The sequence below is a fragment of the Tympanuchus pallidicinctus genome, unplaced genomic scaffold (assembly GCF_026119805.1).
Source record: "Tympanuchus pallidicinctus isolate F22 unplaced genomic scaffold, pur_lepc_1.0 scaffold22, whole genome shotgun sequence".
Classification (NCBI taxonomy): Eukaryota; Metazoa; Chordata; class Aves; order Galliformes; family Phasianidae; genus Tympanuchus; species Tympanuchus pallidicinctus.
In genome coordinates, this window is record NW_026294739.1 from 14,798,021 (window position 1) to 14,815,225 (window position 17,205).

General features: G+C 48.7%; 1 protein-coding gene across 4 annotated transcripts in view; it reads left to right on the plus strand.

Annotated features, from left to right (window-relative positions):
* The window catches only part of DIS3L2 (DIS3 like 3'-5' exoribonuclease 2), a 165,779-nt gene that overhangs the window by 121,834 nt on the left and 26,740 nt on the right, over positions 1 to 17,205 (plus strand). For all 4 annotated transcript variants that reach the window (XM_052686880.1, XM_052686879.1, XM_052686882.1 and 1 more), the window contains exon 15: positions 13,985 to 14,064. In XM_052686880.1, the coding sequence (XP_052542840.1) occupies positions 13,985 to 14,064 (80 nt within the window). The remainder of the gene's footprint in view (positions 1 to 13,984; positions 14,065 to 17,205) is intronic.

Genomic DNA, 17,205 nt, shown 5'->3' on the forward strand with positions numbered 1-17,205 from the left:
CATTCTCACTCCCATGCATCAACAGGAGGTTTTGCATTAGCTTGACGGCTGCAGTTTCACCTCAATTTCAAGGTCTCTGTTTTAATCTCAGGACTCTCCTTTCTTTTCTGAGAGAGCTCCATTGATGCAGCTAGCGCTTTGCTTTTAATTAGCATGTTAGGGTAGGAGCTCACCCACAATACTAGGAAATAAAATGCTTAAGTGGCTAAAATGGGATTTAAAAAGATGCCATTTATTAAATGGTTTCTCTCAGTGATGTGTTTAGCAGGTATAGAAGAGAGAATGAACTAAACCAGGCTTTGGCATTTAGAAAAGTGAGTCATTTTTTCTGTTGCATCATGTATAAACTTTTCCCTTCTCGTGTATGGTATGGTTGAAATTACTTTGAGGTTTTGAATTTTCACTTCAACTCTCTGTTTTTTATTATTTTCAAACATTACTGAAAGTGATGGTTGATAGTCCTTAAACTGTGCTCACATTGCCTTGCTCTTTAGGGCTTTTGTTGTTGGTGTTTTTTTGTTTCTTTTTTAAAGTAAGTCAATAGGCAACAGATAGGTGGTTAACTAAGGTGGAGAGTTAATGGTGAGAGCGAGAGGTGGCCACGATGATGGATCTGTAGTCCATGGTGGCAAGTAGTTCTGCTGTCAAACTGCTTTTACTCAGAGGACCAACATTGGATTTTTTGTACATTATGGTCATTTCTTCAGATTCTCAAGCATTTGTAAAGGTTCCTTGAAATGGTTTAAGGGTCATAAGCATGATGGTATTGCAGCTTGTTGAGGCAGCAGACAGATGAGTCTTCTGCTCAAAGAATGCAAAACAGCATGGAACCTGTGGGATGAGCATCCGACCGACACAGGACCATCACAGGGAAGAGTGGTTTCTGCCACTGTAACGTCTTCCAAGCTTTGTGAAAACTTGGTAGTCTTCAGTATCTTGAAGCCTTGAACATCTCGAAGGCATTGAATGCTGAGAGAGGCCAGATGGAAATCTGGTGTCTGAATGGACTCTCCCCAGATTGGATGCAGCAGAAAAACAGTTGATGTCCATGTGGTGTGCTCCCATGATTGTACAGGCTTCTTGGGGTGAAGAAATTCAGCAGGTGGAGTTGTGTTAAACCTTCCCTGCTCTGCTTGTTTTGTAGGGAGAAATGGCTGCTCCACCAAGAAGCTGCCGGATAACCTTCCTTCCCTTGAGCTGAAGGCTCCCAGCTGCAGCTGGGCATTGCAGCAAAGAGGGGACTTACCCAGCCCCCAAGTGACTGGGCACAGTAACACCGTCTGGACTCAGTAACACCATCTGGGCTTCAGCCCTTCAGGAAAATTGTTGAAGAAAAGGCAGCTCTTACAACCAAATTATTTGGTTTAGTGGTTTTGGATTTTTTTGCACAGTTTTGGCTTGGTATTCTGTTGGGCCTGGTTTATCCTTGCTCTTGCTGTTTGTAGCTTGCTTTGGACTGAGCACTGAGAAGCAGTGTTTTCTAGAGTAATATTTGCAATGCTGGTAACATAGTGATGGGTACAAAATACAACTCCAAGGGGGAAGGCTTGATAAAAAGTGCCATCAAATGGGTGCTGCCACACGTATATCACCCAACCATCATGAATACTTCACTTGTTGCTTTATGTTAGAGGAGGGCATTTTTTGTTTGCCCAAAAGAAAAACTTTGCCCTCCTTTATGGAAGTGCTACCCCAGATATTTTTGAGCACTAACATATGAATCACAGATCTGTAGGGATTGGAAGGAACCTCTGGGGATCATCGAGTCCAACCCCCCACTAAAGCTGGTTCCCTACAGTGTTGTGCGCAGTCTACTTTGTCTGACAGGGAGGAGGTTTGATCTTCAGCGCTGACAGGTCTTGTCAAAGTCCATGTGATCCTCCTCTGTTAGATCTCTTAGAGAGATCGATGAGAGGACAGACATTTCACAGCTTGCTGAATGTCAGCTGTGACTGTGTGCCGATGCCTGGAATGTGCTTTGCCTGGATGCCGATGCCTGCAGCTATGGCATCCTGGAAATGTAAATCTGGAAAGAGCTTTAGGAGAAGATTCTTTCCTTTCCTTGGCGACAGGAGGAGCTCAGCTGGCAATGATCCTGAGCCACATTTGTCATTGCTTTGTAGCTGCTGGGGCCTGTAGGAGGTGTTTCCTTCAGGAGATATGTCCATGACTTTCAGCCACGCAGCCATCTACAAGAGACATGGAAGAAATTTGCCCCTGGACCCTTCCCTCACGTGTTCCTGATTAGTCACTGCCTGGAATCTGAAACACCAAAGGCCTGCAGACACTTAATGAGCCAAGGTCCACTGGGGAAGAGTTCAGCAGTCTGCAGGGCTCACCTGACTTTAGCCCACTCATCAAGCAGGGTGATTCACACGAGGTTATCTTGAATCTCGTCCAACATTTATGTTCATTGCAGTCAACAAGACAACCTGCTGGCTGTTGTAATATGTGTTACTGCACCTAGCTGCAGTGCTGCACTGTGCTGGGGAATTCTGGGGTGTGAGATGCTCTTTTATGCACCTTGAGCTCCCCACAGATAATTAGAATCACAGAATCGTTAAGGTTGGAAAAGATCTCTAAGATTACCAAGTCCAACCCCATCCCATCCCCACCATGCCCACATCTCCATGGTTCTTGAGTGGTGATTGGGATGGTCACTGCCCCATCTCCCTGGGCAGCCTATACCAGTGCACCACCACTCTTTCTGAGAAGACATTTCTCCTAATATCCAACCTGAACCTGCCCTGGAGCAGGACTGTCATCTCTTGTTCTGTTGTGGTGGCAACTGTGTTTTTTTTCACCCAGCTGCTGTGGTCACAGCCAGACAGGGGTCTCTGCCCTTCAGCTGTAAGTAGGGATTTCTGCCCTAGGTTGGGTTGATGGAAAGAAGTGTGGGGCTTGGTTTAGGGAAGAAAAAAATTAGTCCATTCGAAAAGCAATTTGTTTCTGCTTTCTGTGAGCGAGGCTTCCAAATGAACTTTTAGTCAATTCTGCAGTACAATCAACAGGACTGGAAAAAAATACCAAGTGAAGTAACACAGTGGCTGTGGTAAACATGAACCGAGGCCTTGGAAGTAACTAATGGCATACCACAAAAGAGTCTCCTTTCACCCACCGCCGGCCGTGCCAGCAGCAAGTGCTGCCAGCGCTGGCTTCTCTCAGAGGAAAGCATCATTTGGCTCCCTTTTGGATTTCATTACTCTTCCTGCGCTCCCTCCTGCTCGCAGCAAAAGCCTTTCCAGTTGTAAAGAAGTGAATTAACTCCCTTGGTGTCAGTGATGGATGAGGCGCTTTCTCCCTCTTCAAAGAGACGAGCCGTGCCGGTGAATGCAGGCCAGCCGAGTTGAAAAGTCCAAGCGGAACAGGGGAGCCCACGAGGTGACCCAGCTGCCACACGGGCACCCTGGGGACGGCTCCCACTGGTGCCATGCGGGACGGGAACAAAGCCGCTCTCAGCGCGCTCCCCTCCTGCCGGGCTCCTGGGTTTTGTCCCCTTTCAATGGCCTTGGGCACATGGCTTAGCACACAGCAGCCGTCGGCACAGGGCTCGCAGCCTCAAAGGCTTTCAGGGTTAGCGCGCTGGTACTCGGAGAGCTCATTCCGAGCGTCCATGGCTAATCATATTAAAGGTGACCTCGTGGGCAGTGCTTTCCATTGTTGCCATATGTTTTGTCCAGTGCTTGAGTGATGTTGTGCATTGGAACGTATTCATGCGTCACCTAATTTAATCACCAGGCTTAATCCCTTCTCCTGTTCTACACTCTTAGAATTTACTGGCTCTTTGTGCATTGTCTGGGTCTCCTTCACAAGCCGATACAGACTCCTGCAGATATTTTTATTTACTTCCAGAATCTATTTAAAAAAAGCATCCCAGCAACAAACCCAGTAAGCTCTGCAGAGGGTGAGTGGTGTGGTGGGTGCTCTGGAGGCTGATCCTTATCCCTGCCCTCTTCTTCCTCCATCTTTTCCATAGAGATATTAAGGATTGGGCTCATGGGTTTAAAAAAGTACAAGACAAAACAATACGAATGGAAAAATGACTGAGAAAGTTGTGCGTCTCCTTTTAATATTGTTGGAATAAATAACTAATTTTGAGAACTTTACTGTCTCTGTAAAATATGGTGTTGGTTTCTGCCTTTAAAACTTACTGCTTTGGTATGGACAACTCCAATTCCAGCAATGAACTGGACACGATTAACCCAGCAAAGCCACGAGTCCATCACGCTGGGAGACTGGAAAGTCTGATTTATGCAAAACTGCTGCACAAGGGAGAGAATAGAGCTCTGTGAGAGCTGACATGGTTCACAGAAGCCAGACGTTTCTAGGGAGCGGCTTGCAGGATGATTTCTAAAGCTTTTCCCTGCCCCAGCTGACGCTGCAGTGTGGAGGTATAGGTTAAAAATTGGGACGAGAGATCCAGTTGTCTTGTGACTCGCTTTAGGAGCGGACGGGCTCAGCCCTGGCAGGGGAAGGCAGTGATGAGATTTTAGGATGATACATGATCAGGTTGCTGCTGTGCTGGACTCCCAGAGGCAGGAAGCCTTTTCGTTTTGTTACACTTGCCGAGGCAGATTGTTGAATAAATAGCTCATGGTGCGGCTCAGTTCTTAGATTCTCCTTCCCTGCCTGCAGTGCTCTGGTACCCACAACTCCAAACAGCGGAATACATCCCGGATGTCTTTGAAACCTTAAACATGGCTCGTACCGATCTGACTGAATTGCAGCTTTGAGCTTTCCTCTGTGTTAGCATGCAGGCTTTCTTGCAGCTGAGCTTGCACGCGTGGATTTGCTGATCTTCTGCGACCGCGTGTTATGGTTTAGGCTTGATAGGAGGAAGGAGGAATGACGTAAAAGATTGCAGATTTGTGACCGGTTTTAAAAATAGTTTTAAAATATTATGTATCTTCATTTTGAAGAAATGCAATACTGCTTGGAAACCACAACTACTGAATATAAACCATGTCAGGCCCTTACATATGTTAAATAACAGTGCGGAATGGAGGGTTATAAACAGCCTGCTGCTCGCTAGTGCTGGAAGAAGATCACTGATTTGCCCCCAGCAATCAACAGCAGCATCACAGGCTCTGACTTCAACTTGGCTGACAACACAACTTTACATTTTATACTGCACCTTTTCAGAGCAAACCTTGCCAGAGCCCTTTCCGAAGCGTGTGCACACGGAACTCGCCTCTCCGCTGGACCGGAGCCGCTGCAAGGGAAGCGGGAGGGCAGGGTGCCCACCCAGCTGCCAGCGGGCTCTTGGCACCTGGCTGGGACAAGTCACCTGGCCCCTGTCCATCCCCGCTTCCGCCTTTTCACAGGCTGTGACAGAGGAGCTGTGAGGTACCTAGGAAAGAGCGAGCGGGAACAGGTCACTGCCAGAGGAATTCCAGCGAGCCACAGCCAGCCCGTTCCTGGGAGAGCCCAGCAGCAGCCCGCTCTCGTCGGCCATGGAAGGGGCAGGAACGTCCTCGGAAAGCTTGGAATCTACTACTTTGAGGGAGCTCAAAGCAGCAAGATTGCGGCTGGGCTTTAGGGCTGCCTGGTATTTCGCAGCAGCACCTTGAAGGATGAGGCAGAAGAACGTGGCTTTTCAGCTGAGATCACAGAATTATTAAGGTTGGAAAGGACCTCTAAGATCACCAAGTCCAAACGCCAACGCCTCCCCACTGACCATGTCCCTCAGTGCCACGTCTCCATGGTTCTTGAACACCTCCAAGTCAGTGACTCCCCCACCTCCGTGGGCAGCCTGTGCCAGTGCATCACCGCTCTTCCTGAGACGAAGTTTTTCCTAATATCCAACTCATCCACATGATGTGAGGCATTCGAGGCATTCTGCATCTTCCCAATCCCAGCTCCAGTTTAACTGCTTGCAAAAAGAACTAAACCTAGAAATACTGTTGTGATCTCTCTCGTTACCTGGCAGAGCCCTTATCATCTCAGCACAAGGGCTGTTCATATTTTAATGAGTTCGTCTCTTGTTTGGTGATTATTACAAGCTTACATCTGTTTTCTCGTGCAGCTCTACGGAAATCCCTCCAGGCATGAGATAGTACCTGGACACTAAATTAATCTCTGCTGCTGGGTTCTCACAGCTCCATTAGGGGCTTAGCAAGGGAAGCAGCAAGCATTAACAAACTTAAGAAAATAAGATTTGCTGTGTTCGATCTGCCCTCAGCTCCTTGTATCCTCCCAGCAGCAATGACAAAGACTGGGCATGTTACAGGAGGACCCAAAATCTGGGTCTGATTTGCAAACTGCGCATCAACATTCCCCAAAGGGAAAAAAAGTTGAGCTGTAGAGTCAGACACTATAAGAAACGTGAAATCACTTCTTCTCCTGCCATGTGCCCAGAGACATCTGCACCCACAGCTCTTACCTTGATTCCATGTGTCCTGAGCCATGTAAGGGCAGTGCTGTGTCCCATTCTCCTGCCTTCTTCACTCAGGTTGCAGCAGCCCTTAGAAACCAGTGCAGACCAGGCACTTTGTGATGGGCACTCTGTCCTGTTGCTCTTTGTTGAATGCATGTATTTCCTTTCTTTGATCTGGAACTTTTAGTGTAGCTGGCTTTCTTGTTGTTTTCCCTGAAACAAGCCATCTGCTATGTCTCACTTGTGTTCTGTTCCTGAGCAGATCTGGCTATCAGTCAGCGTCCAGATCTGCTGCTGCTTTGAGAACTGCTCCCTTCTGCAATGTTGTTCTCTCCTGGCTTTGGACTCTCCCAAGCTAGCAGTGCTGAGTCTAAAAATAAGCTGCAGGCTGCTTGAGCTTAGGGCCAGTAAATTGAGACCTGTTTTCAGAGATGACTGTCAGGTGGATGAAACAGAGCAGCTGGGGATAATGATGGGCTGCCTGCAGTATCCACTGGTAGCAGCATACCGAGCAGTGGGGTTAGGGAGGTTTTCCACTTGGTTGTGTCACTTTTCATCTAAAGCAAATAGAGAAAATACCGATGGCTTTCCTTTAGTTTTTCAGGACTCACATTCATATCGTCTTTTGGGACAGAAATGCCTTAGTGATGCCCTTCTGGTCAGGTTGTGCTTCGTCAGGCCAAAATAACACGTATGTGGCTTAGAGAATGATTGATATCATCTCCTAGCTCACTGTAGGCTTCTTTCAAATTCCTGATGACACTCAAGCCTCTTACTCTTGGTCATCCTTCTCTCTCAAATTCCTGCTTTTCCAAGTGAATTTCCATAGCTCACGTGGGGAAGAGTTGGCCAGTTGGGTTGGGTGATACCCTGCCTCTTACCTTCTGTCTGAGTAGAACCAGGAAGTCAGCATTGGTCTTCAAAATACAAGAGCTTTCTGTAGCCCCCAAACTCCTCTCTATTAAGGCTGGCAAAGCCCAGTTGTGAGTGAGGCGTTCTTCACACAACAGGGACAAGTTGTCTTTCGTTGTTTGTAGAGCACCAGAAGAGCTGGGAGAAGCACTGGGAGATCAACAGGAGCCAGGAGTGCTTTAAGGGAAGGCTGGGAGTAACATGAAACAGCCAGGCAGTGAAATTTGGCACAAATCTTGTTGGTGTCACTATTTTTTTATGCGGCGTTTCCTAGGGATGTTTTGCTTTTATTTTAAAATTGATGTATGTGTAGCAAATATTTTAAGTTCATTGACAGTTCCCTAGTGGTCTAGAGCATACGGTGCTGTGTCAGAATTCGTTAGTTTCTGAAGAAGATATTTTTAATCTACCAACATAAACTCTTTGCAATTGTATAATCTTTATTTTAGCCCTGTGGTTTCTTAATCATGCATCTAAAGAATGAATCATCCAGTTTATAAATTATAAAGAAAGCAAGCAGAAATGTTCAACTCTTCTTTCTAAATAAATCTGGTTCCGTTTTCTGTGTTCTAAACTTCTAATGCAGGCAAGTGTGAATGCTTAAAAATGAACTCGTTGGAAGTTTATATTTTTGCCAAGTGCCTTGTCTTCCCAGAAAATTTCCTCAGCTGTCAGTTGCAGCTGTGAAATAGAATCAAGGGTACGACATCAGCTTGCTGTTCTGGTGACCACATCTGCGTCTCTTTGCAAAGGATGCAGTAGATGCCGTGCTTCTGTCTGGTTTTGCTGTATTACCTGATTTGTAGCAGAGGACATCTTGCCATGAGACCATGGAGCAGCCCTTCTGTGTGCTAGGGAGCATGACTTGGTTGTTCTGATCCCATGATGGGAAAACCCTAGGATCCTTGCTGTGTCCCAGGGTGGATTATTGGAGAGAAAGCCCTGCTGCAGCCTTAGGAATCATTTAGTAATAACTTATAGTGGCTTTAGGTCCCAGGCTCAGAGTCTCTCATCAAGGAGGTCAATGGGGGAAAGGCATGAAAACTGCTGGCTTCTGTTTTTCTATTTGCTAATTATTTGCTGGCTTTTTGTGTATTTTATATTGTTCTTGGGTGAATTGCAGGCAGTAGCAGAGGAATAACGTGAGTGGAACAGTGGGATTGTAAAATAGAAATGGGTAGTGGGATTCAGGCCAGAAGTAATGCCCCAATGAGCTTCAGCTCCTTTTCATAGACTAGAATAGACTATATTGGGTTTTAGTCCCATGCGTGAGTCTTGCAGCTTAATAACAGGGTTAGCATTGTGGCTAATGTCACGAGAAGGAAAAGGCATGACAGAGCTGTGCTGCTTGGGTGGTGCAGAATGAGTAAAGCCCGCGGTGATAATGTCATTGCACAGCAAGTAAGAGAGAACCTGTCTGCTCAGGGGACCTTGAGACTGGAAAGCTCGGTTGGATGGAGTTTCCATCCCACCAAACAAGAACCCCTTTGCTGTGTTGTCTGTTTGCACCCAGTTGTTCTTCTGCCCTTTTCTATCTGGTGGATGGGAAGCAACATAGAATGATAGAATATCCCATGTTGGAAGGGGACCCATAAGCGTCATCAAGTCCAACTCCTGGCTCCACACAGAACCACCCAAAAGCCAGGCCATAAAATTAGCCTGGACCAAATTTCTGTCAAACATGCTACTGTCGCCGTGAGACGGGTCCAGTTTGGGATTTCCAACCAGTAGCAGCAGCAGTCCCATGACCAGGTGCTGGGGTTGGCCAAACATTTGCTGACTGCAGAGCCAAACAGAAGGACCACCCCAACCCAGTGCAACAGGTAATTAGTTTTGATGGCAACAAGCTTCCATGTCTTTCCTCTTTTTCTGCTGTAGGACTTTTCCTCTCTTTGTTGTTACTCCATCCTATCCTTACTACATTCTCTTCTAAAGAAAGGGGCAACCAGGAAGAAGTGCAGCCTCTACCTTTCTCCAGCAATTCTGAACTGCAGCACAAGTAGAAAAGCTCTCTGGAAGAAGTGCTTTGGGCTCAAGAACAGCTTCTTTAAGTGAAAACACAGCTGTGAGGTTTGCAGGCTGTGCTTCTGTAAGGGCTCATCCAGTCAGCACAGCCAGCAACGCTGCAGCCCTTCCAGCACGCAGGAATTGGGAAATCCATTGTGAACAAGATTGAGTTTGATGGCCTGTGTGCAGGCAGATGGATGTATTTTTAAGGGACGAGGTGCCAGAAAACTATGTGATTACGTTACTGGAGCACGGCTCGTTTTTTGTGGTTTTAAAAGTGAGTGTCAGGACTTCAGGGCTTTTTTTTTTTTGTGTGTGTGTGTGTGTGTGTGTGTGGGTCAAAACCGAAGTTTGGGAGGGGCATAAAAACCTGCTTGATGACTAAGTTTATTCTTAAAAAGCTTTCTAGAGCTTGCTAGAGAAGGAAACCTTCATCTGTAAGCAGTGTTTTTGGACCTCCATGTAGGAGGGATTGTAATTGAGTGAGTGCCACAGGTAGCAGATTCCCCCTGTCCTTTAGGAGATTGTTTTTAGAGTAATCTTTAGATGCAGTTCCCTAGGTTTTGTAACGCAGGCTTATGTTCTGCTTCTCCTTGCTGTGAGTGATCTCTTTCTGCTTGTACGCCAGTGCATGGGTGGATTTACCTTGAACAGCGTAATCAAGGCTGGCAGAAGCATGCCTTTATGTTGACCCAAAATGGGAACATCTGAAACCTTTGACCTGGTTGCTCAGCTGAACTGATAATATCTCTCCGGACCAGTGCATGTGTAGAGAAAACTTTCTGTCTGATGACAGAGGTTTGATACTCAGAGCCAAAGGGGGATTCAAGCCAAACCATTTACTCAAGGGGCACATAGAATTTGCCCAGTCGAGTCAATATCAGTACTGGCAGTGTTTTAGCAGCCAGAAGGATTCTCACCTCCTTGTGCTCTCTCCTTGTTGGAGCTACCAGACTGTCACATGACCGGGCTCCTAATTGCTGCAGGCCTAAAACTTGCTTTAGAATGAGGGCTGCTGCTGGCTGCACCAAAGCCCAGGCAAGCCTTGAGGTCCACAACAGCATCCCTCAGGAAGGTGGCGTTGCCTTCAGCTCAAGCTTCTATCATGCGCCATTTCCGACTTAACCAGTGGTCAGCCATGTACTGTAAGTACATTCTCTTCCACCCCCCACCAGTGGCCAGATCATGAGCCCACCTCTGCTGGTACCATGTGTGCAGTGCTCTCCTTTACTGCGGAGTCAAAGCCCAATCCTGTGAGCTGCCCAGGGAAGCGGTGGAGTCACCGTCCTTGGAAAGAGTAATTGATGTACTTAGGGACGTGGTTTAGTGGGCGATACTGGTGGTAGGTGGACTCTTAGACTAGATGATCTTCGAAGTTTTTTCCAACCTTAATGATTCTATAATTCTTCTGTTTGGGTGTACTGCAATTGCATCTGGCAGCGAGTGAGCCTATCCATCACTGTACGTGCACAGATCCCAATTACTCCTTTTGACAGCTCTTATCCATGCACCTCCCTGTGCCTCTGACATCTCAATTATTGATGGGGCTCTCCTGGTAAGCTGCGCTCTGTTTGCAGCATGGCTGTGTTCCAGCTCCCTTTCCCATTGAGTTCATGCACGCACCGCACCAAGCGTTTCTTTATGTGCAAAGCTATTGAAGTGGAAAGGGATCTTTATTAGCATGTGAGCTTTGGGGCTGTGCTACTGAAGAGGGCAGTGCAAGCCAAATCGCACGGCTCAGCGCTGGGAAATCTCCCCCTCCTCTCCCTGTGAAGCCCAGCAGTGTCTTGTAAGATGAAATGATCTCGTATGTTTAATGCTGAAGATTGCTTGAGCTGATGAGCCTTCCTTGTGACAGGGTCACCCTGCACTTTCATTTCTGTAGGAAACCAGCCCCCCGCTGCCCCTACAGACATACAGTCCTGTATTTTGAAGAGCAGTGGCCTTTGCTTTGTCTGGATATTTGTTTGCTGGCTTTCTGGCAACTCTTTGCATTCTGATGAGGAACACAAAAAGGGAGCTTCAAAGCAGAGTGCGGTGTTGGAGCAATGTTGTCAAGTTGGTTCAGAGTTAGAGCTGTGCCAGAGGGGGTATTGCAGAAGCCTGTTCGTTTTGTAGGTCTGCATGTACCTGGAGGCTTGGGATGTCTCGTGACATTGCTGTAGCAGAAGTCAGATAGAAGGGGATGATAAAGTGGTTGTTCAGCTGCTGGCATTTCTCCTATCCCCAGCAATCTTTAATTCGGAAGGAAGCAGATGTTTGGTGCTTAGTGAATGAAGGTAAAAGGAAAGGACAGCTGCTGCATAGCAGTGCAGTCCTCTTAAGACTGGCGCTGTGGATATGCAGAGATGGCTGAGCCTGCCCAGCATGGTGTGTTTTGTTTGTCTGGATACCAGATCCAGAGAAAGAAGGGTTAAAATAACAAAAATTGCAGCTGTGGTATCTCAGGGAGCTGTCATCTTTGCTTTCTGGGTAGGCAGGATCTGTGGGACCCCGTCCCCCAGAGAGACACCCTGCCCTACCTGATAGCTGTCCCCTGCAGCCTGTCCAAACACAGCTGGTTTTCCTCCCAGCCTTTTTCCTTCCTTCCCATGCCCTGGACTCACCCCTCCCACAGAGCAGTGCTGCAGAGCCCAGGTGAGCTGTAACTAAAGGTGCAAGCCCAAAGGCCACTGAGCCACAAGCTGGCAGTGGGAGGCTCAAGCCATCCTCACTGTGCCCCGATCAGAGCTATTGTTACAAGCAGCCAAAGCCACACATACCCAATTTTGTTCTTTCTTTTGTTTTCCTTCCCTGCAATGTGGTCCCTCCCCTCAAAGCACAGGGCGTGTGGGGCTGCGATAACCGCTGTCCCTTTTGGCTCAGCAGTGCTTTCTGATATCCCAGCAGGAAAGCTTAGGATAACCTGACCTGAGAAAATGGCTTTGGGGAGTTCCCAGCTCCTCCTGCTCCCAGAGGTGGGTCTGAGCGATACTGTGGGCTGCAGCAGGTCAGAGCTCACAGGGCAGGTGCAGATGGGAACAGCCATGTGCAGGTTGCCAATTGGACAGCAGTGTGAATTGCTGTACCTCTGCCTCGAACACACACACACAGCATGGACGCATGTGCTGCATGCTGCTGTAGGAGTGTGTTTCAGAAGGGCTTACAGGGTTGGGGTGTGGAAGTCACAGGAGATAGGTTGGGTTTGGCCTCAGTGTTGCTCCTGGTTCTGGACTCAGTGTCCAAGATGGTGAAGTTTTCCATGATTTCATGGTATTCGTTTTTATTTGGGTCATTGAGAGCACAGTGTCAGACTTTGCTCCTCCGTAAGGAAGGGAATATTGGTGCTCCGTGCAGTGATTCAGCACATAGAGTTTCTTAACAGCCTATGGGAGAAAGATGCTTTAATTCACTATTTACTCCTGAATAGGCCATCAATTTGAGTTAGCAATTTCCTCAGAGCCCAGAGGAGGGAGTGTGATCAAATGGAGCGGCTCAGCACCACTCTCCTCCTCTCCCTGCTCAGCGAGGTCAGGCTGAGTGTTGCTAACATCTCAGCCTTCACTGTGGCCTTCCAGGCCCATTTCAAGTCCTGAATCATAGCAGAATCGTTAAGGTTGCAAAATACCACTAAGATCACCAAGTCCAACCCCAACCCATCCCCACTGCAGTGCTGAGCACATCACTCAGTGCCACATCTCCATGGTTCTTGAACACCTCCAGGGATGATGACCCCCCCACCTCTCTGTGTAGCTGTGCCAGTGCACCACCACTCTTTCTGCGAATTTTATTTTTTTTTCCTGATGTCCAACCTGAACCTGGCACAACTTAAACCCCTTGTCCTACTGCTCTCAGCCACCCCCTCTGAAGGATGTGGCCCCTGCCACCCGGTCCTGGTGAGGGGCAGCAGCCCTCCTGCAGGGCACAGAGCTGCCCGTGGGGCACACACGTGGCCCCACCAGCCTTCCCTGGGGAAAGGGGCTCAGCTCAGCCCTTTTTCAGGGCTGTTTGGCATATCAAATCACCGGAGACGTTTTCACCAGAAATAAAGTCTCCTTTCAGAACTGCTCTGTGAAAGAGGATTAGCTTTTCCCCCTTAAATAAATGGAGCAGAGCAGTGTCTGCAAGCCGCCAGCCCTCGTTGAGTGCCTCCTTGGAGCAGCAAGGAAAGCAGCTTCCAGGTCAAATCGCAGCCTCCTGCCGGACGCCGATCCAAACTGCAAACCCTCCTAACAGCTCTTTAATAACTCCGCGCAGAAGGAAAAATCTGTCACCTTTCCTTCTGCGGTTTCTCCTCCGCTCTAACGCGCTGGGGGAATGGGATGGAGCCGGGAAGGCTTTCAGAGAAAGGCTCGTGGGAACTGCAGCGAGCGCTCCTCTCTTTGGTGTCTGAGGGGAACCGCAATCGCTTTGGTGAAGGGCGGTGTGTGTGGGTGGGTTTGGAGGGTTGAGCCGCTCTGTCCCATGCATTGCAGAGCAACCACAAACACTTTATAGTAACAAAGGGTGGAAAAAGCGAGAGCCTTTCTGCAACGCATGTGACTTTTCCCTGAGGTTTGGAACCCCGCGCTATGTTCCAGGCCACGGTGTTTGCGTGTCAGGCTCGGTGAGCTGCTTGGAGTTGCTGTGATGACTGAGAACGCAGCCTAAAATGTTGCTTTCTTTTTTGTCTCTCCCTTCTCATCCCCCCCCCCCACCTCTTCTCTGCAGCTGAAGCTCTCGTTTACCTTGGACCAGGAGAGTGGGATGCCTCAAGGCTGCTATATCTATCAGTACCGGGACAGCAACAAGTAAGTCCCACGGGTGTTGCGCACAGCAGACAAGGGAAGGTGCACCCTTCCCCTGGAAGAGGGGGACTGCACTGTGTCAGGCACAGGGAGCACGGCTGCTTGTACCACTTAAAAGTAGGTTGAAGCAGGCTTCAGGCTTGACCTGAACCTGGGAACAGCTCCTGCAAAACCAGCTCCTTTTAACATGCACGAGGCCCTGCAGCCCCTTTGTTCCATAGCTCCCTGAAAGGCCAACCCTTGGGTACTGTGGTACTCAGCCAGGCTCTGTCCTGGGCTGTTTGCAGCTGACATCCCACTCTGCTGTGTGGGAGAGTGGGCTGGGATAAGCATCCCCTCTGCCTGCCTACACAGAGCTGCAGCACCATATTCTCTCTGCTTGAGCTTCACTAAACAGCTTTTCATTTGTAGGTACCGTAACCCACATGCAGCCATTCTCTCTGTTTTTATGAAATCCCTTGTGATACTCAAGTTTTGGAGCACAGTCCTCCATTTCTAGATGCCCTGCCTGGTTTTGCTAGCTGCCTAGTGAATTGGTCCCCAAGATGTTTTTATTTCAAATTGCATTCTCATTATCAAGTTGATGGCAGCAGCACAGTTGAGGATATTTCTGTGCTCGCGCTAAGTTGCTTTGTGTGAATACCAGTGTGTCATAAATCCATAGCCTGTTACCTCCACCCTTAGAGCTCTGCTTCTTGCCAGTTATTGAAGGTTGGCCTAAAATAGCAAGGTATGTGAAATTGTCAATGAGTGCAACACCCTGTAATTAGATCTGCTTTGAAACGCTGAGAGGAGCAGCCCTGACAAGGAAGAAATAAATCTGCAAACAGCACCTGCCCCTTTCTGAGCTGAGAAATTTCTGTTTGAAAGACAGCTGCACACAATGGGCAGTGAGGAAAACCCCCAGGCTTGTTGGGTTTTGTTACAGATGTGTGTAGATCCCATGTTTCTAATTGTGGGGATGTATCTCCAGAGTCAGCAGACGTGTTTTCTGCACTGATCCCCCTCTCCTCTAGCCCTCCATTGTTGGAAGAAACTCCTGGGATGGGAGTGGAGCTGTTTGGTGCAAGTGCTGAGGCCAATAGCAGCATAGTTGCAAACATCGCTTTTAGCCGTGAGCCATCCAACAGGAGACAAAGTGACTGCAGCATATTGGCAGCTGTTGCTGTTAGAGATGTATGGCTGTGACCTGCATTTCTGGCAACCATGAGAACTGAGACACCCAGAGCAATGTCAGCCAGGATTGTGCATTTATGAAACATGGTGCAGGCAGGAGGAGTGGAATTGCAAGCACACTGAGACCTGTGCACATCTGACAAATCCAGGCTACAATGGCATCTCCCCAAAGGCCCTCTGCTTTATGTTTTACAGCTGTCTTGAGCAGACCTGGGGCTGGGGAGGGAGGATAGCTGTTCCCGGGGAGAGCCCAGCGAGGTTTGGGCATGCACTCACCCCCTGCACCGCATGCCCTGAGCCCACTTGTCTGATGGAGTGGAGCGTGGAGGTCTGTGCTACAGCTGTGTATTGCTGCAACCCAATCCCTGTGTCCACACCATGCTTTGGAGCTCTGTGCAGCCCAGAGAAGAAATGCCATGAGATGCTGTGCATCCCTGCCTGGCGAGGCTCTATGCCACCAGGGTAGTGTCCCTTCTCTCCAGGTGGCAAATGCTGTTCCAGGCTGCAGCCAGACGGGGCCACCGGAGCACAGCATATGCTGGCCTCCGCTCGCAGAACAAAGGGCTGAGTGCTGCTGCAAGTGTAATTACCAAAGCAATTAAAATTTCTATTGCTTGGGCTAGCAGTGCAAGTACCGTGCAGGCTCCTACAAGGGCAATCAATTGGAGTTTGTTCTCTTTAAAATGATAAAACCTTACCAAGGAATTTATGCTTCTGGCAGCTTTTTGCTCCCTGCCTGCCTGTTGTGCTCCAGCAGTGCTGGTTGGCACTGTGCTTACTGGGAACAGGTACTTGGGGGAGACTGGGATCAGTGATGCCACCTCCCCAGCATCACTCACGGCATGGAACTCTGCACCTTCTTCTGCGGAGCTCTGTGTAAACTGCAGGTTTGGGGGAACTTTTGGTCTTTGGGAGCCTTGGACTGAGAGCAGAAATAATGCTGAGCATCCAGCTGGTCTGCCCTTGGTTCTCTGCTATGGTGTATTGCTATTTGATGGCACTTAATAGTCCCTGCAGAGCTCAAGGTGCTGTGCTCCAAGCAGGCTGTCAGTGCAGCCACAGGGGGGACCAGGGACATCACTTCTCCCCTTGTTCCTGCTCAGACTCAGACACTTCCCTCCCTTTGGCTGCCAGCCCTTTGAGCCTTCCTGGCTCTACAGGAAATTGCTTGACCTCACATAGATGAAAGCCGTTTGCTTTCTCATTTTTAAGCCATGGCACTTAAATTCTCCTTAACGGAGATCAGTCAGTACAGTGTGCAGAGGACAGGCTGCTGTACCTGGCTGCTCTAGGAAGGCAGTTCCCAGCTGTGACATGGGGACAGCCTGATGATGTGCGCACAGTGACATTCTGAGCAGGAGAATATTGTCGGCCTCATGTTGGCCCAGCACAGTCACATCCAGGAAAGGAGAGCCTTCCCATCCTTCCTGCAGTGTGAATGCAGCATGTCTGGTGCTTGGCTGCTCCCTCCTTCCTAAGCTGAGTTTCCATGTGCAGGATCCAGTGGCAGAACCCAGACAGGCAGTACAGGCCAGCAAGGCCAATCATATCCACCATGGCCCATGAATCTTGTCTTTTGACCCACTGGTCCCCAACATAGGAATACAAGACCAGTTGTGCTGAAGAAGTGCCTAAAATGCAAGCACTGCTCCTACCCTTGCAAACTGCCAGGCAACGGGAGGGATGGAGCTGAAAAGGCTGTGGGTAATTATGAAAGCCTTTCAGCCCAAGTGCAGGAGGAACTGAAGCCATCTTGGGACGTCCCCTGGAATTGTTCTGGCTGCATCCAAGAAATGGAAGATCCTGTCTGTTCTCTGCGTTCATTGTCACCATCCAGACACTCCCCAGCTCTACTCACCTGCCCCCAGCAAACCTGAACCTTCACATGCGTAGGTCTTCCCCCAAGGACTTTTATTACTGCCTCCATTCTCAGATGTGGATTTCTTCGTGGTCCCCACCATCCCACAC